This window comes from Copadichromis virginalis, linkage group LG1, assembly GCF_057382275.1.
Source record: "Copadichromis virginalis isolate Kocher_CV1m ecotype Utaka linkage group LG1, C_Virginalis_male_GT1.1, whole genome shotgun sequence".
NCBI lineage: Eukaryota > Metazoa > Chordata > Actinopteri > Cichliformes > Cichlidae > Copadichromis > Copadichromis virginalis.
The window spans coordinates 8,640,336-8,664,324 of NC_140618.1; the positions used below are offsets into that span (position 1 = coordinate 8,640,336).

Consider the following 23,989-nt stretch of genomic DNA (forward strand, 5'->3'; position numbering starts at 1 on the left):
TCCTTTGTTCTGATATTTTACTATTGTGGTAGGAAGTTGTTTTTGTAGTCATTGAGTGGCTAGCAATTTTCAAATACATAAAATCTGTATGTAAAATGCAGAAAAGGAACATCTGCAGGAAAAATGTAACTGTATAAGGAAAGCAACATGGACATGCTTCTCCATAGCAGACCCTGAAAGGCTTGTAAAAGAATGTTTACATAAACTGAGCAAACAGACAAAATCGGGGGGGGGGGGGGGGGGGACCATGCTGCAGTGTACAAAGACAGATGTGATATTCCCCAGCAGACAACACCAATCACCAAGCCAAATTTAGACAGGAATGTACTAAAACAATGATCCTGTCCAATAGTCACTTCAGAATCCAAACCTCTAATTAAGATGCTGCGGAAAGACTCGAGAACAGCCGTTCACTTGCAGTCGCTGTGCGACCTGACAGAGTTAAGTGTATGAATGGTATGTGTATGAAAGGTTGTCTTAATCTAAATTCAATGGATAGTTTGCATATTACCATAGCAAGATGCAATAAATGATCAGTAGTCTAGTAAGTACATGTTGCATTTTTTAAAATAATCCCCCCATGTTTCCTTTTCTCAGATGGTTTGTTATATATCCATCCAATGATAAAGTCATAGGATCAAATAATCCAAAAAATGTCATCATCCTCCCATCTGTGCAATTCATTTAAAAAACAAAAAAAAAAACAAAAAAAACCCAACAACTTGAATGAGCCAATTTTGCTTTCCAAGTTTGGAATAGCTTCTACAGTCTGGGCACAGTAACAACATCTCACTTAATCCTGCTCACATATTGAAGTCAAAAATAAGATTACTTTTGGTCATTTCAAATGAACACGACTAATGTCACAAAAAGAACTCAGGCAGAGTGCATATTTAGTGATTTATTTGTACAATAGGAATTGCAGTGTACAAATACCCCATCTCAGATGTAAAGGCAAGAACATAAGAGCATCTATTCTGGCCGACCTGAAAATCCCTCAAACCTCATTGTGGGCTTAGACTGATGAAAACATGGCAAGGAGAAGTAAAACTTAAAAAAAAAAAAAAAAAAAAAAATAAGCAGCAACAATCAAGCAGCTAACTGCTGAACATGTATAGGGATAAGGAGAACCTTTCCAACCAAGTGTACCAAAAATAAAAATAAAACAAATTTACAAAAATAATGTCCAATTTGAACATTCCAATCTTCGTGGCAGTGGAGCAATTATGGCCTCAGTTTAAGTAGTTTGTAAAAATGGAACTCACATTAGACAGACACAGAAAAGGCATATGGCGATATCTCTATCAAGTCCATGTGCCTGTGAGACTTACACATTTATACGCCATCCACAAACAAGATCTTTTTTTTTCCTTTTTTAAACACATACAAGAGGACAAGACAATCCCCCCCCCCCCCCCCCAACTTAAAAAAAAAAAAAAAAAAGAAAAAAGAAAAAAGTAAAAGAAAAAAAAAGTAAAAGAAAAAAAAAATTGAATCCTTTCCCCCAGGTTACCCCAAGTAGAACAAGCTCTCATACAATGGAGGTGGCATGGTTCACGTCAGTGGTGTATTCAAAGTTCTCTCTCAAAACAATATTAATTTACATTCACTCAAATTTCCATTAGTAAATCACTAATGTTACCATGGTAACTCAAAATGTTGTATAAAAATATAACAAAGACTCAAAACTGATGCACTAAAAAAAAAAATTATATATCTACACAGTCTGAAATGTGGGGTGGGGCTTGAGCAACATGGCCAAGAACTGTTTAAACTTCCAATATCTCATTTTATTTCTGGGGGGGGGGTCAGCGAATACATAATGAGGCTCCACATATCAAGTCTGAGTAGCAGCAGTCTTTCCCCTCTCAATCGCCACACAGTGAAAGCCACGAGTTCCATCAGGACCCCTTGGCAGCCTCATTACTCCTGGCGGCAGGCCATCAGCATTCTGGATCTTTCTACCCAGCATCGGGCTGCCGACCGGGCTGCTTTCCTGTGATGCCACCTGCTTCCGCCGCTGAACCCACGGGCTCCCTGAAGGTGTGAGGCTACTGTCTGAGGAGTAATCTGCCCAACGACGTCCAGACTCAGGGCTCAGTCTACCCTCAACAGCTAAGGGAGACTTGTGGGAATGAGGAGATTTGCGCTGAGAACACGGGCTAGCACGAGGGCTAGACCAGGGGCTGTTACGTGGGGACATACTTGGACTCAGGTGATTATTCTGGAAGCTAATGCCTGCAGTGGTGGGGCTGAGCTTGTTGCACGACTGGGATTTTCTAGCCAATCTGGGAGATGTAGGGGTGCTCTCTGTCTCCGAAGAGCTGCAAGCAGAGTCGTCCCCATGATACTGAAGCTCTCGTACCCGGCTGTTTAGAGAGCGGCTTTTCCGCATCCCTCCTTCCTCACGAGGTCGTTCTTTTGGTACCTTCTTTTTAGGCGGCTTGGTGCCAATCAGAACCACTTTCAACCCCAGTAAACTGGGTCCTCCGTTCTCACTCCCTGCAGCTTCGTTGGCTTTAACAGCAGCCTCCACCTCCTCAAACTCCACAATGGCACATTCTTCAGTGCCCAGCTGAGCGTAGCGACCACTCAGCCTCTTCAGGTCAGCCGGCAGGTCCTTTCCAGGTTTCAAGACTCTAACAGAGGCAATGGCACCGTATGTTCCAAATGCTTTCAGTAACAGCTTCATCAGCTGCTCCTGTTGAGTGGCTCCTCCTTCAGCACTTCCATTATCCTTAGTGAGAGCAGCCAGCTCTGGCCACCTCTGCAAATCACTTAATAGTAGCATGCGGCTGGGCAGTGACTCGCTGGCAAAGACTGGTACTGCGGATTTACGTCGCACCTTACGCCCCTCATCATTCAGCTCAAGGATCTTTGAGTGTCTCAGAGCATAAGCAGTGGTTCTCCAGTCACGAGTTAAGTGTTTCACCTGGGGAAAAAAAACAAACAAACAACATCTTTGTTACAGTCATATACCCAGTGACCATCGGGTCACAATTTCAGTGAAACTACCTTTAATTATGAGTTATTAAGCTTCAGTAAAAATGGCCACGCTAACTTCAGTCTGTCACCAAGAGACTAAGAATGTTTCACAGCTTCTTGTTAATCATACTTCCTAAATCTCTAATTATACCCATTAATTTAAGCCAAAAATTCTGACTTTACTATATTGCCCAAACTTATGTTTTAGCTCAGTGATTCTGAGCTCATGGTTGAATCAGATTAAATCAGCAAGTGCTCATCCCTTACTATAGTCAGTTTGCCATATAGTACATTCCAAACGTGTAGTGACTAGTACTCTGTTAAAGTATCTCACTATGCCTTAAACTGGTCTACAGCTGTCACTACCCAAGTACTGTACATTGCTTGATACTGCACCGAAGGAAAAATTAAACTGACTAGAGTAAGGAGTATGATGTTCTTTATCGTCTACCACATGTACTGTTGCACAGGTGTATACTTATTACATTAAAAAAAAAACCAAAACAATGTCAATATGATCCTCTCAGGTACAAGTTTTGGATGTCATCAGGACAGTCCCACCCACCTGCTGTTCAAACTGTTTGCAAGAAGCAACCAGTCATGACAGTTTGCTTTTTCAGAACAGAGCCTGCACCAAGTGCAAGGCAAATAATTATTTTGAAGTGTAGCACTATTCTGTTTGAGTCTAAAAATATTGACCTGGAAAGATTTTTTATTCATCAAATTCAGAATTTTTTTTTTTTTTTAGAAAATGCACATCAGTATTTTTCTTCTGGCCAATGTAATCTGTCAAGAGTTTATTCTATACAGAGATATTGAGTAGAGGGTAATAAATGTGTGAATGATCATGAATACAATCTAGGTTTAATCTGTGCAAACAGATCTAAAAAAAAAAAAAAAAGCCAACACATCTGAATTGAGCTGAAATTAGCACAAGCTGTTGTGAATTAACGTGAGAATATCACCAAACAGCAACAGCTAGTCATGCTGACACTAGAAGCAGCCAGTCATTGTTATTCAGCTCTCACAAGCGTCTGTCACTAGGAGATAAAAATGACTTTCATCTTTAGCCATATTTCAATTCTAAGACTACCTTTTCTCTCAGCATTACAAAAGTTAATTTATTCATTGTGGTCAACTATAAATCACAATGTGCAACGCAACACACACTGGCTAATCTATAGTAATACAAGACATAATTCTGAGTCTCTAGTATAAAATTTAGTATGTGATGTGTATGTTTTAGCCAGCAGCAGAAGAGCGTGTGTACTTTCCCACCTTAGTTTGATGTGTACTGAAATGAGACATTGCCGTGTTTCTAGACTACCTCAAAATTTTGCCACGTTACCTTTTTGAAGGACGTGAGCAACTTGACGCTAACAAACCCGAGTTTGTTACGTCTGACATGTTTAAGCAGGAAGGCATCATGCTCCAAGTTTTCATCAGACAGGTAGTACTCAATCTGAGTAACCAACTTCTGGATAAGCTCTGGATCCGGGGGCTGCCAGCTCTCCTCCTCCAGTTCTCCTCCGCTGGTCCCGGCACCACTGTGTGTGGGAAGATAACGTGCATCATGGCCAGAGAACCTTTTTTAGTGCATTACCAAAATAGCAGAATGTTTCATATCCTCAACCACCAACATTACAACTGTTACACATTTTACTTTCATTAATACAATAAGCCAGAGGCTTACAAGTTTTTGGCAGTAATACAATCTTATCCTGTCATTTCTCCAAACAACATGCTGGCATGAGAAGCGTTTGACCGTTTGCTTCCCTCCTTCCTGATTTTTCTTTCAGCAGTTGACAAGCTGCGTCTCTAGCCACAGTCACCATGCCTCAGTGCCAGACCTTTACACCAGTGTCCCACCAGTCCTGAAACTGCCAAGACCTCTCCATCTGAAGGCCAGAGACACAGGCTCTCCCTCCCACATAGAATATGGTGGTTCACCACATCAACTTCACACAGTTTACAAAAACTGGTATCAACAGTGCATAACTGAAGCTTTGAGGCATAATTTGACAGCAGCCTGACAGCTGCCGTAAAGCTGCACAGTCAGGTAGCCTTACAGATTAGAGTGAGGGTCTGAATGAAATTTTGTGGATGACTCATCACCTCCTCCAGCCTCCTCCCTCACACACCCTCGCTCAGCAGCTTTCCAGCCCACTGACCATACAGCTGGCACGAGCCCACATCTTCCCCAGGATGTCAGATAAAGCACGACAAGAATTTAGAAGAGAATACCTTCCTGCATTCCTCAAATAATAGGACGAGAGGCACGAGCAAAGACAACGCAAGAGATTATTCGATAGTTATACATTTATTTTCAAGTCACTCTACACAAGTTCTCTGGAGGAATGCAGGAGGAATATTAGACTAACAAACCAACAGCTTACATTTAACACGTCCTAAAAACGATTCCTAGACCTTAACCACTTAAAATACCAGCTGTGTGAAAAACGTGCTGTAAAGCAATAGCTTGCAGGCGTTACCGAGCCCTTTGTCACACAGGTCACACCTCAGTAGCTCCAAGTAAACAAATGCTTGGTATGAAGAAAGATTTATTTTCCCCTTTGGCCTTTCTACCACTGACTCACTCTTTGTGCATGTAGTTCAAGTAGGGACCTTATAGGCCAGAGGATAAAAATAGCAGGCCATGACGCAGGGGAATTAGATTAAAGTGAAGGTGCCATCCTTTATCTCTCCGTCTCAGGTGTCTAGCTTTATAGCTATGATGCTGCCTACTGGTGGTTAAACACTTCCAACCCAAAAGACAATAATAATAAATAATAATATCCCTCACCCGTGTCTGTGAGGATTTACACTCCCAATTGTAAGCATCTATTTTCATCTACTGCACTCGTTGCCGGGTTTTGTTGTGCCTGTGATGCACCTGTTGGAATTTGTGACATTTCTACAATAGCCTTTCATGTGAGTGGCATTCTTATACTGAAACAAAACAGTCCAACTGTGCCAAAGCTGCTCCCGTGCTGTAATCATCAGCTTAAGAATAAAATTCAGAGCACAAAGACACTCGTGGGGTTCCAGTAAGAACTAACACAGTCACTTGTTTTACTTCCAACCTTGCTGAACTTCCTTGGAGGGAACTGAACAACTAAACTAACAGGTTTCACATTAACGTGTAGGATAGGATTTAGTTAGTTTGAGTTTTCACAGCACTAGGCATTACGGTAATTAACTTAAAGTAGCAAATAACACAAACCTCGATTTGTCATGTCTTCCGATTTCGTCCTCGCTACAGCTACCTCCGAGGAAGTCAGCATTATTGGATGTCACTTCCTCGGGTTCCTCGTCCTCAGCCGCTTGAATGGCCACTGTTATCGTCACCGTCCCCATCTCCTGCGAGAGCTGGTCCACGGTAATTACCTCATCGATGCCCTGCTCCGCCGACGCATCCGAGGCGCATTCCGTTGAGTTCACACTGGGTACCCCCACGGACCCGCTCATATTCTTCGAATAAGTAAAGGTGGTTTCACCCGGTCCCTTCACGTCCACGATTTTAGCAGCAGCAGCAGCGCCTCTCTGGAAGCTTTTAATCTTACCCGACTCGAAGGCACAGACAGGATACTGGGCGCCCAAAGCTGCACGTCGCCTTTTCGGGCACAGGTGATGGCGGAGAAGGACCCAGGGGGCTCCGAAGACGCGCTCCACGGCTCGCCAGAGACCCCCTATCCAAATCAGACCCGACGAAGGGCCCTTAGGAGCAGCGGGGCTTGTAGCAGCCAGCGAGACACAGTCTGGACCTGGTGAGACCGACGGTCTGGAGCCTCCTTGTGCTTCTGCTTCTGCTGCTGCTTTTACTTCCTCATATGTAAGAGGCTCTCTGCTTTTGAAACGAGCTCTGGGATTGGGCCGCTGTAGCGTCTCTTCGCACTCATTCCCAACCCACAAGCAAAAGCTGACACAAAGCCAAGAAGGAGGCAAGAGAAAGGAGAGGCAACGCATGAAGGCGTTCACCAAAGCGTACATGTTTTGATTTTTAGTTTCCCCCCCAGAGTGTTGCCTAAGTCTGCGAAAACGCGAACGTCCCGGCCACATGTCTCTAAGTAGGGGAGCAAATTCACGTGTTTCTAATTGGAAAATTGGCGTGCCAAGGACGAACCCCTCCGCTAACGCTGCTAATTGGATAATAGGGTTTTAGCGTGTAGTGGCAAGCAGGAGGCAAGTTTTACAGGTACATGTCCCCAAAGCAAGCAGGAAAGTTGAACAACAGTAGCCGCTCGGGAACGGTAGAGGCGGCAAGGGGTTAAAAGTACAGATAACTAAACGTTATATTTGTTTTATTCTGTTATACTTTATTCAAAAACGATGTATTCAAGATTTGTATGCAACTGGCCAAATGTACGGGCCCACTGAAACCCACCCTGAACTGGCAGTTTAAGGTTTAAAAAAACAGTTTTATGTTCTTGTTATAGATTTTTTTCCTGCTAAGTTATTGCAATAGCTGTTTCGAAGCCATGTCAGGATTTTTACTTTTTGTTAAATTTTATTTGAAATAAGCCTCTGTCAGTGCGCCCCAGGGTGGCTGTGGCTACAATGTAGCTTGCCATCACCAGTGTGTGTGAATGGGTGGATGACTGAATGTGTAAAGCGCTTTGGGGTCCTCAGGGACTAGTAAAGCGCTATACAAATACAGGCCATTTACCATAAGTTAATCCAAAGAATATTAATTCCAAAAATGATTGCCAATATCAGTGACCATTGTTGATGTAAGTAAAAAAAAAACAGTAAATATTTAACATTTTTATTTAAAATGTGTGCATTTCCTACCAAACCATACTTCTGTTGTAATTATTACTTTGCTTGCTCTTTAATGAAACTAGTAATATAAAAGTGAAACTTTTTGTTCTTTGACTTAGGCCCTGAGCCCTTAATAAGAATAAAGTATATTTTCAGAGTCACTGATTTCATTACTGTTATAGAGGAAATGTATGTAGGTGTCCAGCTGGAATATTATAATTATAATCATATGGTCACTTTTTTATAGGCTTTACCTGAGGTCCATTTTTGCAGCTAGCCATTGGCTTTCAGCTAATAACCCTGCAAATCACCCACATCGATGTCATGCAGCCCTGCGTGAAATATCTTTACTCCTCTCCACTGGCAAGCCAGGCTCACAGCTGGTGGGCAGTCTGACTCATTCTCTGCACCACATGCCATACAGTGCTCCAGTTTGTGTACAATGCAACATGGGGAGAGAAGGGGGGAAGGAGAGAGACAATGAGTGAGAGAAAGGAAAGAAAAGTTTGCCAACAAATAATCTAAAGCATTTAGTGTCTTATTGTATGCTTATCTGCTAGGATCAACTGAGAGAGCCTGCCAGTTTGTAGAAATACCCAGGATTGCATTTGTGTTTTCTGTCTTTTTCGGTTTGTAAATCTAGTGAATTAGAAAAGTTTTCTGTGAAACAGAAGTCAGAAAACACTGTTAGGGTGATTGTGTTCATGGTAAAAACCTCTAAATAATCCCGCAGTCCACTTCCTCTTAACTATAATTGTTCCTTGGCATACATAGCCACTTTCATTTCTTTTTTCAAACATCTGTTCATCTCTTTATAGTGTTTACAAAAAATTTACAATGAGGTACAAAAAAATCTTGTTTATGTGATTGGAGTGGCTCTGTATGATTCATCTGCATCTCATAACAAAAACAAAGTAAAAAAGAACTATGGGGAGTTTCAAAAATCAGAACTCTTTGATTGGAGGCACCTTTTTTGTCCACATCTTACTCTTTCATCTTTCATCATGAGTATTTTCTACTTCTTGGACCAAGAAAACTGAACATTAACCATGAAAGAGGGAATTTAAAGAGTTTTTCACTCCTTTTTTCCCACTTTTTTGAGCTTTTCTGTTTTCAATTAGATTAGATTGCTTGTATAATCCCACTTGGGCATTTAAATTAGTCACAAACAGAGTATATAAAGTAATCTAATGCATACAAAGTCTGGAAACAATTTAAAAGATACAGACATATTTATAGATTTCAAAACTGCACAGTTATTAAAACAACATTAAGAGCATAACAATGAAATGACAAAATGTGCACTGCATAATAGCAGACTTGATATAAAACATGTTACTGAAATACCCCAGTGAACATATATGCCTTTAGCTAATTTTCTGAAGTCTGTATAATCAGCAAATCTCATGTGAGCGGGAAGAGCATTCCATAGGTCAGGTGCCATGGCCTCAAAAACCTGCATGCCCACAGGCAGGTTTGTAAACCAGACAATAATTTTCTGGTATTCAGTTATAGAGTAATGAAAAGGAAAAGGTTCGGCTCTGGTAAGGATGCAAATGTGCTGTCACCAGTGATTAATTGTCCAGCCTTTGATTTAAATCCAACCCAATATGGCATTGATTTTATAAGATAAAGCTTGAATTCCTGATGCTGTGTGAGTCCTTATTAACCAGTCATTAGGACTGAAACCTCTCAGTTTTAGATTTTTACAGATTTACTTTCAGAAGACAAATGTTACCATATTATTAAAATATATCAATGTATTATGACCTCAAAGCAGAGGTCAGTCATGCTCATAACTTTCTATTAAAATCAAAAATTCACAGATCTGGTTCATTTTCTCACTGCACAAATTATGTATAAAGCAATAAAAAACCTGCTTCCTGACAATATTCTAAAACTGTTTTCTAAAAGGGAATGGGGATACAATTTGAGGGGGAATTAAATTTAAAACATCCTTGTATCTGTACAACATTAAAGAGTTTTTGCATCTCTGTGTGTGGAGTGAAGCTGTGGAACAGACTAGGTAAAGATATGAAGCAATGTCCGAGCATGGCGCAGTTTAAAAAGCAGTTTAAGGATATGGTTTTTACAGGGTACAGGGAGGAGGTAGAGATTTGATAGGATGTTCTTGTCTAATATTTTCATGTGTGTGCGGGTGCACGGGTATGTTGGTATGGGTATATATATCTGTAGGTTGTGTATCCTTTGAGGTGTTACTGGGGTTATTGAATGAGTATATATGTGTATGTGTATATATGTATGTATGGATAGATAGAAACATATATATATATATATATATATTAGGGGTGCAACGATATTCGTATCGATATTGAACCGTTCGATACAGTGCTTTCGGTTCGGTACGCATGTAGGAGCCATTCTTGGGTTAATACCTTATGTGGTCACTAGAGGTCACATTTTTCTGTTTTGATTATGTAATGTAAAGGTATTTAAGGTAGACGCACGTAATCGGCGTCAGGTGTGTCATTGAGAAGGCAAACAGTTTGTGACCGTTGTGCTGTTATGCTATGTCGATACGGAATAAAGACCAAAAAGGACAAGATACATACTGCTGGATTTATTGGACTGTGAACTTAATTCATGCATACCAGTGACATCGCGTCATCCCCGTTAACGACCACCTCAGTGGCTTCAAGCGTAGGCTTAGCCTCTACAATAGAGTCACAAACTTCTTTTTCTTTGGGGAAAAGTTTGTGCCAACTTCGCCGCGGTGTTTTGGAGACTCGGCGCAAACAGGAAAATTAAAGTCTGAGTGATCGATCGCCGCGGAGAGCTGAATGCCGTTTGGAAAGGTTACCGTGGAGGTTTCACGAGGAGCGGACAGCTGGACTAGCGGTCTGTCAGCTGACGACGTGGAATGCTTGGCGATTGTTCCGTGGATGTTGGAGAGGACTCAGAATTCTTCATCGGAATCAGTACGGCGCCCAACGCAAGGTATGAGTAGCGCTACTAATAAATGGCCATTTATAAAAGTGTGCACACTTATTTAAGAAGACGTAATTCCAATGCATTGGTGGTCAACCCAAATAAAACTGATTTATAAACACAAACTCGCATGTGCGCATAAACCCTCAATACTTGATAAATATTTGAGTTTTGGAACATTTGAACTATGGACACAAATAAAGCTGCTGACAGGCACCCGGAGCCTGCTGCAGAATCAGCTGTGCAAAGTAGGCCAGCAAGGCTGGGACACATCCAGAAAAGGAAAAACGAGTGGTGAAATTGACTGCTAAGGCACTGGCAGAGAGACTAGACAGGCTGCAACGTGATAGAAAAGCTAAATTAAATAAAGCTAATAATTTAAAAGAGAGTATAAGGGTCTCAATGGAAAAAAATGAAACTTCTATGGTTCAAGCATCATTCAATGATTTTGTTGGTTTGTGTAATGAAGCAAAAACAATTCATGGTTCATTGATGTGTTTGTTACCAGATGATGAAAAAGAAAAGCATGAAACATGGTTTAAAGCAAAAACAATGCATTATGATGAGTTCACTTATGAAGTGAAAGAATGGTTGTCAGGTTGCGAACATTTACATTTAAAGGGTGATCATGGTGTCGATGATGGCGTTAAGCCAGAGGACAGTGTTTCAAATGTTGCTGGTAAATCTTCAGTCACTAAAAGCTCATCTAGTGGTAAAGTGAGCACAACTTCTTCTGCCAAAATCAAAGCAAAAGCAGAAAAGGCAGCATTACTCGCTCGTATGGCAGTCCTCAAAGAGAAGCATGCTTTGGAGGAGCAAGAGCTAAAGCTAAGGAGGAAACGTGAACAGCTTGAGCTTGAAGCGTTGCTTTCTGCCTCTTCTGCAAAGTTAGCTGTTCTCCAAGCTGCTGAAGTTCAAAGTATATCTAACATATCGTCCAATGCTATGAATTCATATTATGAAAGGGAAACCAAGAAAACAGCTGTTTCAGCCACAGTCAAGCCTAGTACACCAGTCAATGAAGATAAACCTGCAGCGCAAATATTACAGACTGAAAGCAACATATCTGCAATGATCCTGCCAGGAACGGAAATTGAAAGTGAGCCACAAGCTCAAACGGTCATCACAACGCAATTTCACAATGTGGATCCTCCATCGCCCAGGTCAATTCCTACAGCGGCAGAAGGACGGTCGGAGGACATTTGTACCATTTTACAAAGACAAAACGAAATAACTGCAACCCTTGTTCAGCATCAGCGTGCATCGTCATTACCATCCAGGAAAATACCTGTATTCGATGGTGATCCTCTTCAGTACATCTCTTTCATTAATGCGTTTGAACAAGGAGTGGAAGAAAAGGCCAATAAGAGGGACTGCTTGTATTATTTGGAGCAGTTTACAACAGGACAGCCGAGAGAGCTGGTACGCAGTTGTCAACATATGGCTGCAGGACAAGGCTATATACAAGCAAAGCAACTGCTCAAAGAACACTTCGGAAATGAATATAAGATTGCAACTGCTTACATTGACAAGGCGTTATCTTGGCCTGCAATTAAAAATGAAGATGTGAAATCATTGCAAGCATATTCCCTTTTCTTATGTGGGAGTTGTAATGTCATGAAAACATTGCAACATATGCAGGAACTGGACATGCCAGTGAACATGAAAATCATTTTGTGCAAGTTGCCATATAAAATGAGAGAGAAATGGCGAGCGTTTGCATATGATATATTGGAAACCTCTAAACACAGAGCTCGGTTTCAAGATTTGGTTGCATTTATTGAAAGGCAGGTGAAAATTCTTTCGGATCCTTTGTTTGGGGACATTCAGAATGTAACGTCAACAATCCCTGTCTCAAAGGCTGACAACAGACTGAAGTCACAACCAATCAAACAAATTAAAGGGAACAGCTTTGCTGCTACAGCCACATCCATGAACATGAATAAAACCTACAGCACGGAAAGGCTGATTACTACAACAAGCCATGACTTTACAGTAAAGCCATCTTGTGTCTGCTGTACTCAACGACACACACTGGAGGAGTGTCAACAGTTTCAGCGGAAGAAGCACAGAGACAAAATGCTTTTTCTAAAGGAGAAAGGGCTGTGTTTTGGTTGCTTAGGTGCTGGGCACATAAGCAAGGACTGTGCTAAGCGTTTGATATGTAGAACGTGTGGTAAAGGTCATCCCACTGTCCTCCATATTGATAACAATGGTGTAATCCCTGAATGCTATGGAGAGCCCTCCTCTTCAAAGAATGTAAAAACTTGTGGTCATACAGGGGCCGGAAGAGAAAGCGGTTTGCTTTCCATTCTGCCAGTTCAAATAAAGTCTGTTAAAGGTACTAATGTCATACAGACATATGCTTTTTTAGATCCTGGCAGTTCAGCTAGCTTCTGTTCAGAGCACCTCATGCAAAAGCTAAATCTTGTGGGCAAAAGAACTCAATTCCTGTTACAAACGATGGGTCAAGAAAAGGTCGTCTCTGCCCACTCACTTACTGGTCTTGAAGTTTCTGGTTTAGGCAGCAATGCCTTCTATGAACTTCCAGAAATTCTAACACAGGAAAGGATGCCTGTCACCACGAATAACTTCGTAAAGGAAGAAGATCTGATCAGGTGGCCATATCTGTCAAAGGTTCAAATTCCCCACATAATGGCTAATGTGGACCTGTTGATTGGATGCAACGCTCCCAAGTTATTGGAACCATGGGAGGTCATTCATAGCCAGGGGAATGGCCCATATGCTATAAGAACAGCATTGGGTTGGGTCATAAATGGGCCCATGGAAGATGATAAAAGCAACTTGGACAGCGAGCACCCACCAACAGTTGTAAATAGGATATCTGTTTGTAAGCTGGAGGAGATGTTGAAAAGTCAATATAACTATGACTTTAATGAAAGGGTTACAGAGGAAAAGGGTTTGTCAAGGGAGGACCTTAAGTTCATGAAGATCATGGAAAAATCTGCAACAATGGAAGATGGACACTACTGTTTGAAGTTACCTTTTAAAAAGGATAACATAAAGATGCCAAACAATTTTTCCATAGTTAAACAAAGATTGCAAAGTCTACAACGAAAACTTCTCAACAATGAACAGTTGCATAAAGAATATAAAACCTTTATGGACGAGATGATAAGTAATGGATATGCAGAGCAAATACCTTCACAGCAGCTGTCTTGTGAAAATGGAAAGAAGTGGTACATTCCTCATCACGCAGTTTACCATCCCAGAAAACGATCTATAAGAATTGTATTTGACTGTGGGGCATCATTCCAGGGGACATCATTAAACAAGCAGCTCTTACAAGGTCCTAATCTCACAAGCACATTGCTTGGGGTTTTGCTTAGATTTCGACAGGATCCAGTCGCATTTATGGGTGACATAAAGGCAATGTTTTATCAAGTTAAAGTTGCCAAAGAGTACAGAGACTTTCTGCGTTTTTTATGGTGGCCAGATGGAGATCTGAGCAAGGACATAATTGAGTTTCGCATGACTGTTCATCTGTTTGGTGCAGTATCTTCCCCAAGCTGCGCCAGTTTCGCTTTGAGAAAAACAGCTGAGGACAATCAAACTGAATTCCTAGACAAGGTATGTGTAACGCCGAAAGAGAACTTCTATGTGGACGACTGTTTAAAGAGTGTGGCCTCCACCTCAGATGCTGTTGATTTGGTCAAAGATCTTTCAGCACTCTGTCAAAGAGGAGGATTTACACTGACCAAGTGGGTCAGTAACAATCGCACCCTGTTGCAAAGTATCTCTGAGGAGCAAAGGGCTAAAGACTTGAAAGAATTAAATCTTGACAGAGACAAACTTCCGGTAGAAAGAGCTCTGGGCTTGCAGTGGTGTGTGGAAACTGATACATTCAACTTCAAAATGGATATCCCTCAAAAATCCTGTACTAGGCGTGGAATGTTATCAATATCAAGTTCCATTTACGATCCATTGGGATTTCTTGCACCAGTCCTGCTGCCTGCCAAAGGAATGCAGCAGGAGCTTTGCAAAAGGAAACTGGGATGGGATGAACCAATACCCCAAACCATGTTGCAAAGGTGGAAAGGTTGGCTCAGTGATTTGCAAAGGCTTTCCCATTTCAAGGTTAAAAGGTGTATACAACCAAGAGGGTTTGGACCTCTCTCACATGCACAGCTACACCATTTTTCAGATGCTGGTGAATCTGGATATGGAACCGTGTCATATCTGCGCATGCAAGATAATAGGAAATCCATCCACGTCGCATTCTTGATGGGCAAGGCAAGAGTAACACCTCTAAAACCTGTCACTATTCCACGTCTGGAACTAACAGCTGCTGTAGTTGCCGTCCGAGTGGATCTCATGTTAAGGGCTCAGTTGAGAATGAAACTCGAGCAATCTATATTTTGGACAGATAGTACATCCGTACTCAAATATATAATGAATGAGGATAAACGATTCCTTACCTTTGTGGCAAACCGAGTCTCATTCATTACAACTGCAACTAAACAATCACAATGGAGATATGTAAGCTCAAAGGAAAATCCAGCAGATGATGCTACAAGAGGGCTCAAGGCTGGGAACGTTGTTCATAGCAGCCGCTGGATCGAAGGACCAAGCTTTCTGCAGAAGCCAGAAAGTGATTGGCCAACCAATTTAATGGAATGCTCCTTAGAACCAGAGGACCCTGAAGTCAAAGGTGAGGCCACAGTAAATGTTACTCAGGTAAAAGACTTGCTTGATGCTACATGTCAATTGATGGTGTACTTCTCAGACTGGAGAAGGCTCAAGGTTGCTGTTGCTTGGTTCCTTAGACTGAAGGCAATCCTTCGTTCAATGAGAGATAAGAAAAAAAGACCGCAACCTTACTCAGATAACCCAATTTGTAAAAGTACTACAAAGGAGAAAGTAAAGAAACCGCAGCTGTACAGACTATCTTCAAAGGATCTTCTGAAAGCTGAGCTTGCCATTATTAGATTTTGCCAGCAACAACGATTTGGAGAGGAGATTGCTACGTTGTCAAGTGGGAAAAGTTCTGTGAGCAGGCACAGCTCAATTTATAGATTAGATCCTTATCTTGACGATGAAGGCCTCTTAAGAGTTGGGGGACGACTGACAAAGGGCTCCTTACCAGAAGAAACGAAGCATCCCCTTGTTCTTGCAAAAGATCAACATGTAGCAAATCTCATCCTAAAGCACATTCATCAACAGCTTGGTCATAGCGGTCGTAACCACACCTTATCCACACTAAGGAGAAGATACTGGATCACAAAGGCCAACTCAGCCGTGAGGAAGGTTATCGCAGAATGTAATTTTTGCAGGAAATATCATGGAAAAGCCTTGGAGCAAAAGATGGCAGATTTACCCAAGGAAAGAATTTTGCCAGATAACCCACCATTCACCAATGTCGGAGTTGATTACTTCGGACCTATTGAAGTAAAAAGAGGACGAGGTACAGCTAAACGCTATGGAGTCATTTTCACCTGTTTAGCCAGCCGAGCAGTGCACTTGGAAGTGGCTAGCTCTCTAAACAAAGATGCCTGCATTAATGCTTTGCGCCGTTTTGTGAGTCGAAGAGGTCAAGTCGCTCACATCCAATCGGACAATGGAACCAACTTTGTCGGAGCAGACAGAGAGTTAAGGGAGGCTCTTGAATCGCTGAAACATACCCAAATAGCGGATGCTTTGCGACACATTGGAATAAGATGGAGTTTTAATCCGCCTGGAGCATCACATCATGGTGGAATTTGGGAACGGATAATTCGTATGATCAGAAAGATTCTGAGATCCGTTCTTCAGCAACAACAGTTGGACGACGATGGATTAAATACGGTTCTATGTGAAATTGAAGCAATTTTAAATAACAGACCCATCACAAAGCTTTCTGATGATCCAAAAGACCTAGAGCCACTTGCACCAAATCACATCCTCCTGATGAAAGGAAAACCATCTTTACCACCCGGACTATTTGACCCTCAGGATATGTATCTGAAGAGAAGATGGAAACAGGCTCAGTACATCTCAGATCTTTTTTGGAAACGATGGATACGTGAATACCTGCCTTTGTTACAGGAGAGACAAAAATGGAACCAAAAGAAGAAGAATCTAAAACCTGGAGATATAGTCATTATAATGGATTCTTCTGCACCACGTGGTTCCTGGCCACTTGGAAGAGTTCTGGAAGCCATTCGTGACAAAAAGGGACTTGTGCGATCTGCACGTTTAAAAACAAAGACTAATATTCTGGAAAGACCTGTAACTAAACTTTGCTTGTTACATGAGACTGTAATCTAAAAGTGTGTTATTTATGTTTATTTATGTGAATGTATAGGTCTAAAGTAGACTGTATTAGTGGCTCCTTATTTTCTTTGTGATTAGAATTGCCATGTCTGATAGCCATTTCAATTAGGGGCCGGGGTGTAGGAGCCATTCTTGGGTTAATACCTTATGTGGTCACTAGAGGTCACATTTTTCTGTTTTGATTATGTAATGTAAAGGTATTTAAGGTAGACGCACGTAATCGGCGTCAGGTGTGTCATTGAGAAGGCAAACAGTTTGTGACCGTTGTGCTGTTATGCTATGTCGATATGGAATAAAGACCAAAAAGGACAAGATACATACTGCTGGATTTATTGGACTGTGAACTTAATTCATGCATACCAGTGACATCGCGTCATCCCCGTTAACGACCACCTCAGTGGCTTCAAGCGTAGGCTTAGCCTCTACAACGCATATGTATCGAACAATACAACATTTGTAATTTATTTTATCAATTTTCCTTCTGACGATGCTGTCTGTGTGGAGCGCTCAGTGAATCTGCGTTCGACTACTCAGCCTAGGCTGCACTGTCGAGCGCAGATCCACTGAGCGCTCAACACAGACAGCATAGTCAGAAGGAAGAGCGCAGGGCAAGCTAGCGAGACAGAAGTTAAGCTCTCCTTGCAACAAGCAAATTGAACCTCATTCAGATCTGGCGTTTGGAATTATTTTGGTTTTCATGTGACGTATGACCCTGAAGGTAAGCGAGTCATGGACTAAAGTAAAACAGTATGTTGGATGTGCCATGCAATGCTCAATTACATTGGTGTGAACTAGTGTGTTAGCGCAGTTAGCTCGTTAAGGTGTTGGCCGTCTAGCCCCATGCACGGAGCGATCCGCGGTAGCTTGTTAACGGAGATTTGCCGTGTTGTGGCGTTAAGGTCATTTCAACGAGATTAACCTGAAAGCACTAGTGGGAACACAACGAATATGACTGCACATTTACGCCGACATCATCCTAGTGCAAAGACAAAAACAACAAGCATGCTACTAACTTTAGCCGAGTCATTTAGACAGCTGTTAGCACATGATTCTCCTTATGCTGCTGAGAATATAGCCCAGAAGAAGCGGATAGTATAGCTTTTATTTTGGAAAGAGCCATTTCTCTGTAATAAACTCTCTTTTCCAAAGATGATGTGATTCCTCAATCAGATACAGGGCTTGCAATATCGCTAGCCCGACGTCCCGGAGCTAGCGATTTTTTCAGTCGGGCTACCAAAATCTATCTCTTCCCTGCCCGTCGGGCTATTGTAGGAAAAATATATGTCAATGCTTTTGCATTCTTTCGGAAATGTAGCTGGGTAATTATGTCATTGGCATCGGTGAGCCACTGTCAATATGTGACATATTGAAGTCGCGTTTGAATTTGCTCTTGTTTTTTGCTTTCACTTTGCAATCGTGTGAACTGTGTATAGAGAGCGACAGCACTGATCTGTGAGTGATGATAATTTGTGCACCAATTCCTCTGACATCGTCTTATTAATCGTTAGCTTACTATGCAAACATGACAAGTGAAATCTCCCGCAGCAAGCTTAAACATGTGAGAGGTTGATCGCGCAGAGAATCGCTGAGCTTATGTGAGTGCATGTCTAAAAGCATTTCAGTTCTGCTGAGCCAAATAAGACAGGTCAGGGTGAAGAAGTGACAGCCAAAGAAAAGCTTACCACAAAACGGAAAAGTTATGACAAATCAGACTATAAGGCAAAAAGAAAGTGCAGCTTTATGGTTTCATGGACAAAAGAATCTCCGTGGCTGCGATATGACGAGCTAAATAACCAGGGCTGCACATAAGTGGTCCGCAGGTGCGCATTCGCTGTCAAAATAAAAAACACGCACAAGGGTTAGGGTTAAATTTAAAAACTGTACTTTTGAGTTAAAATATATATTTATAATTTTAATAAATGACAAATTAAAAATGCATGAACATTTTTTTGTATCGAAAAAATATCGAACCGTGACACCAAAGTATCGAACCGAACCGAACCGTGAATTTTGTGTATCGTTGCACCCCTAAAATATATATATATATATATATATATTAATAAAAAAACACATAACATATAATGTAATTGCAAGGAGGTATTTCTGTAGTCTATTGATTACTAGATAGTGGAAAAGGGGTGGGATTAAATAAGCTTGTGCTTCTCCCTGCTCCTTTTTGAACATGAAAGTTATTTGTAGTTGTGGTTGCTCGTTTTCCTTTTGTTTTGTTTTGTTTTGTTTATTTGTCTCTTTTACTTCTATGTTGTTGTACTTTTTCAACATGTTCAAAATAAAGAATCAATCAATCAATCAATCAGGGTTTCATTACTTTCTGCATCTCAACAGCTAGGGTTAAAACATCTCAACAGCTCTAGGATGGGTTATGATGAAATTTTGAACTGACATTACCCTAAAAACTTGTGTAACCCCATGACCTTTCCCCTAAATCTATGACATTTGGATCCACATTGCCTGTTCTTTATCTTTGTTGCTGGTGCTAATGTTACTATATTTATGTTAGCACAGCTGTGCAGCCTGACAGCCACTAGCAAATGTTTAAAAGCAAAGGAACCACTTAAAATGACTCATTTAATTCAGAGAAAGCTTTCAGATGGGCAGTATATCCACCTGAGTTTAAGATTCTTAAATAGAAAGAGTACCACTGTGAAAACCTTATTTGCTATTTTTGATGTTGCTGTCTTGTTGTTGTTTTAAGTATGTAAGGATGTACACTAATGCTCGTCTCTTTAGCAGACCCTGCCATTATTGGTATGATTTCACATGATCGAAAGAATGGTGCTGAACAACCAGGCAAATTTTCCCCTTCATGTTTCTATTTTACTTTCCTGTTTGAAGAAATGAGTCATGGTTGTAACCCTGCTAGTCCCCACTTATTCCAATCCACATGACAAATAAAGTGCTGTTTGGGCATGCATACATTAAAGTAATTCTTTCAGTTTTGTTACACTGTGTGTTTTCTCTTATTACACTTTTTTTTCAAACACTGACCTTGTTATGTAACATATAATGATACTGTGGATCATACAATCTGTCTGTAGGCAAAAAGACAGAATTACAGTTATACTTAAAGAAGCACAAGGAAATAAATGTTTAAAATGATTAACCCCTCATTGTCACGTTCATTTAATTTCACACAATCTGTGATGTGACATAAATCGTTTCAGCTATTAAGGGTTAACCAAAAATGTTTGCTAACCGATTTGAATGACAAGAAAAACTGGCGCGAACTCAGTCACCCCCTTGCAATCTTTCTCTCTTTTTTTCTGTCTTTCTGTCTTTAACCCAAGTGTTCGCCCTACACTGTAACCATGTACACGCACATGGGGGTTGCTTTTTGTCCGTAGCAGGGAGGCAGATCGCTTCAATATGACTAAAGGGGATCTGTTATATATCCCCACAGCATGAGAAATGCAGGCATACACACACTTCTTTCTTTTTTCCTTTTGAATGTTTAGAAATGATGTTTGTATATCTAGATTTCATCTGTCAGTCAAGGCAAAGGCCACACTGTGCTTTTGCCAACAAATCAGCACTGATGGTACAATTACACTATATTTTGATTATTTGTTGTTTCATGATGAAAAAACACATCCCCCGAGGGTATACGTTTCTCTGGCAACCAACAATATATGTACCTTTTGCTGTGTTGTATGTCAGACCTATACAGAATGTGATATTTTCAGGTTCACATTTCAAATGTTTGAGGGCAAGCTGTACTCATTTCATATTTATGTGTGGACGTATCTACCTCTTTGATCTTTGTTAACTATAATTATAATCTTTTGTAGTTGTTTTTTGGCCAATTTAAACTTTTGATGTATTAACAAAATATGTAATGGCAGAAATTTGCAAAACAAAAATTTGGTGCTGTGTCTGTTTTCTGTCCAGGAAACAACAATCTGAATTAGAGCACCAAATATCTGTCTATATAGAGCTAAATTTAAATAGTACTTTGTCAATATGGCCTGCCACTCAAACTGTTCATCACCTCCCATCATATGTGTCAGCCTGTGCTTCATGAATAGACAATGACAGGCAGTGTGTGGGATGTCCCTTTTGATGAATCTGGACTTGTCTTCACTTAGCAACAGCTTATTACTGCCAGAGTAAAAAGGGCTGAAAATACATCATAATCTATTTTATGACAATTGTTGTTTTGGCAAGGCTGCTGACTAACCACCCCCTGGATTAAATGGTTCTTAGAGTGAAAAGACTGGTAAATCTATGGATAAAGACAAGGTGCAAAATACCCTCTGTTTACGATATTACAAGAATAAAACAAAAATATAACTTGTATTCCGACTTTGCTCTGTACTTTGTTGAAGCACCTTTGGCAACAATTATTGCATATGATGCAACGAGCTTTATATGCAAGAATGCACACCTATTTTGGGGCAGAACCTCTCAAACTCCATGTGGCTGGATGGGGAACAGCAGTGCACAGCCATTTTCAGATCTTTCACGAGATGTTCAATCAGGTTCAAGTCTGGGCTCTGGTTCTGATAGGACATTCACAGAGTGGTCTTGAAGCCACTCCTTTATTATCTTAGCTGTGTGCTTAGGCTTGTTGTACTGTTGGGAGATGGGGTATTCTGGAGCAGGTTATCATCAAGCATGTACATTCCTCCACCCATCTTTCCCTCTACCCTGACTCAACCCTCCCACTTTTTGCTGCCAAAAAGATATCCCCACAGCATAATGCTGCCACCACCATGCTTCACTACAGGGATGATTTTGGCCAGGTGATGAGTGGTGCCTGGTTTCCTCCAGACATGACACTCAGCATTCACTCCAAGGTGTTCATTCTTTGTCTCAGACCACAAGATTTCATTTCTCATGGTCGAGTCCTTCAGATGCCTTCTGGTAAAGTCCACACAGGGTGTGTTTTTTATTGAGTCCTCTCTACAATACAAGCCTGGAAGAGACCTAGTGGTTCCAAATTTCTTCCATTTGATGATGGAGGATGGAGGCCACTGTGCTTATTGGGTCCTTCAGTGCCACAGGAATTTTTCTGTTCCCTTCCTTGCTTTGACAGGGACTGTCGAGTATGAGACCTTACATAGACAGGTGTGTTCTATGTCCAATCTCATGTCCAATCAACTGAGCATCCTACAGATGGACTGTGAATACTTATGTACTGTTTGTTAATGGTTTTTTTTTTTTTTTTTTTTTAAAGATTTGCAAGAAATTCAAACAAACTTTCTACACATTGTCATTTTGGGGTATTGAGAATGGAATATTGAGGTAAAATGAACTGAATCCATTTTGGAATAAGGCTGTAACATGATGAAACAAGTGAAGCATTCACTGGATTATCAGCAAGGGTTCTGCATCATTTTCTGTGAACAAGTGGATGATTTCTGGGAAGAAACACCGTGGATGAGTTTTTCAAAATCATTTTTTTGGCCTTTGAGCACCACAAGGTCATCTAGTTCATTGTCTTTAAGAGAAAAAACTGTACATATGCTCTCCAAAATACACCAATCAATAATAATCCCTCTCAATAATAATACATTTGAAATAGTATTTTTCCATCTCTACTTGACAATGGTCAAGTAGACACTAAAAAAGCAGTTTGGGAACAGGGCCAGTGTATTTTCTTATTCTGATTCTACAGTCATCAACTCAGTATAGCAATTTGTGTTTTTAATTCAGTTCCCTTTTTTTGTTTTTTTTTGTTTTCAGCTTAGTACTCATACATGTTGTGTACTTTCTGTAGCAGCCATATAAAGTATGGCTATGTCTATAAACTAGTTTAGATCTATTAGGCCTGTGTTACATACACCACATACTTTTAACTAACTAACTGTCATTCAAATTCAGGTAGCTGCACAGATAAAATGTTAAGAGGGCACAGGAAGCTAATGCTGTGGATGAATCAGCATTCTGAGAAATTCCAAAATTGCAGCTATGACTTAGCGACACAGCTAAATAGAACATAATTAGTGCTATGTGTTGCACCTGTGCCTTTTCTTATACTTACAGAGAAAAACAGTGCAGAAGGTCTGCTACGAGTGTTAATGTGTGTTTAATTTTATTTTTTGTCAGCACTGCATCAATTATATGGAGTGCAATAAAGTAGTGAAAAAAAAACCCTCAATATTTTCACAGGTGCAGGTCGAAGTAATTACAGGGTTTTGAAATACTTTGGTTTAATTGTATTCAGAAATTTGATGGGAGAAGTGCATACAATACACAGCTAATGTGTTTTATATGCAAATGTTGTTTAGTTGTGTTACATATTACACATTACACTACAATTAGGATATGCGGAAGATACTGCTGCTCATATTCTTTCGACCTATCTAACTTTCTTCTGTTGGTTGGCTGGCTTGAAAACACTGACTCTACCTCAGTCTCAAAAGTTGGTGTGACTGACCAGGGCAAAGGTTAATAGTTTTTGCTTGGTCTACCTCTATGTCAAAGCAGTGCTTTTTTCTTCTGCATTAACTTTGAGATAGGTGTCTTCTGAGAGGGGATATTTGATTGGCTGAATGCTATCCCTGACCTGTTTAACTGAGAATGATCTTCAGTGTGATGTAAAATGGAAACAAGACTCAATACTCTGTAAACACGGATAGCCCCAAGTGACCCTCGTACTGCCCACTCTCTGTTATTTATGTACTTTGTCAGATGCAGCTTATAAAGTGAAAGACTAATTACAGCAGCTTAGAGAGCCAGTGCTGCTGCTTTGGGATACTACTTTCAGTACCCCAGTTCTACTGTTTCATGATAATTTGACCAAAAACAAATTAACTTGTGACATAACCTTGATGTAAACATGGTATGAAATAATAGCTTACAAGGCAATAATATATTCTATTAAAAGATAAACAAATTAAGGGGTGTTTAGTAATGGATTACATGTAATCACAATTATATAACCCAAACACAAAAAAAAGTAAACATAATTAGCCTGAATTAGATTTGCAAGATGTGAGACCAGGTTATAGTTACAGTACTTGATTGTATTTTGATTACTTAATAAGTAAGTAAAGTT

The 23,989-nt window shown here is 40.6% G+C and overlaps 1 protein-coding gene across 1 annotated transcript; it reads right to left on the reverse strand.

Annotated features, from left to right (window-relative positions):
• Positions 1-1,499: 1,499 nt before the first annotated feature.
• larp6a (La ribonucleoprotein 6, translational regulator a) lies at positions 1,500-7,044 on the reverse strand. Its single transcript, XM_085445062.1, has 3 exons — positions 6,209-7,044; positions 4,334-4,532; positions 1,500-2,932 (listed from the first exon to the last, which is right to left on the reverse strand). The coding sequence occupies exons 1-3, from the start codon at positions 7,042-7,044 to the stop codon at positions 1,838-1,840; spliced, it is 2,130 nt and encodes a 709-aa protein (XP_085301188.1). The 3' UTR covers positions 1,500-1,837.
• Positions 7,045-23,989: the final 16,945 nt, after the last annotated feature.

Bases quoted from the DNA above. Each gene is read 5' to 3' on its own strand.
- larp6a (XM_085445062.1), bottom strand. From the start codon at position 7,044: ATGTGGCCGGGACGTTCGCGTTTTCGCAGACTTAGGCAACACTCTGGG. The intron at 4,533-6,208 runs GTTTGTGTTATT...TCCCACACACAG, and splicing joins GGAAGACATGACAAATCGAG to TGGTGCCGGGACCAGCGGAG. The intron at 2,933-4,333 runs GTAACGTGGCAA...TTTTTTCCCCAG, and splicing joins TGCTCACGTCCTTCAAAAAG to GTGAAACACTTAACTCGTGA.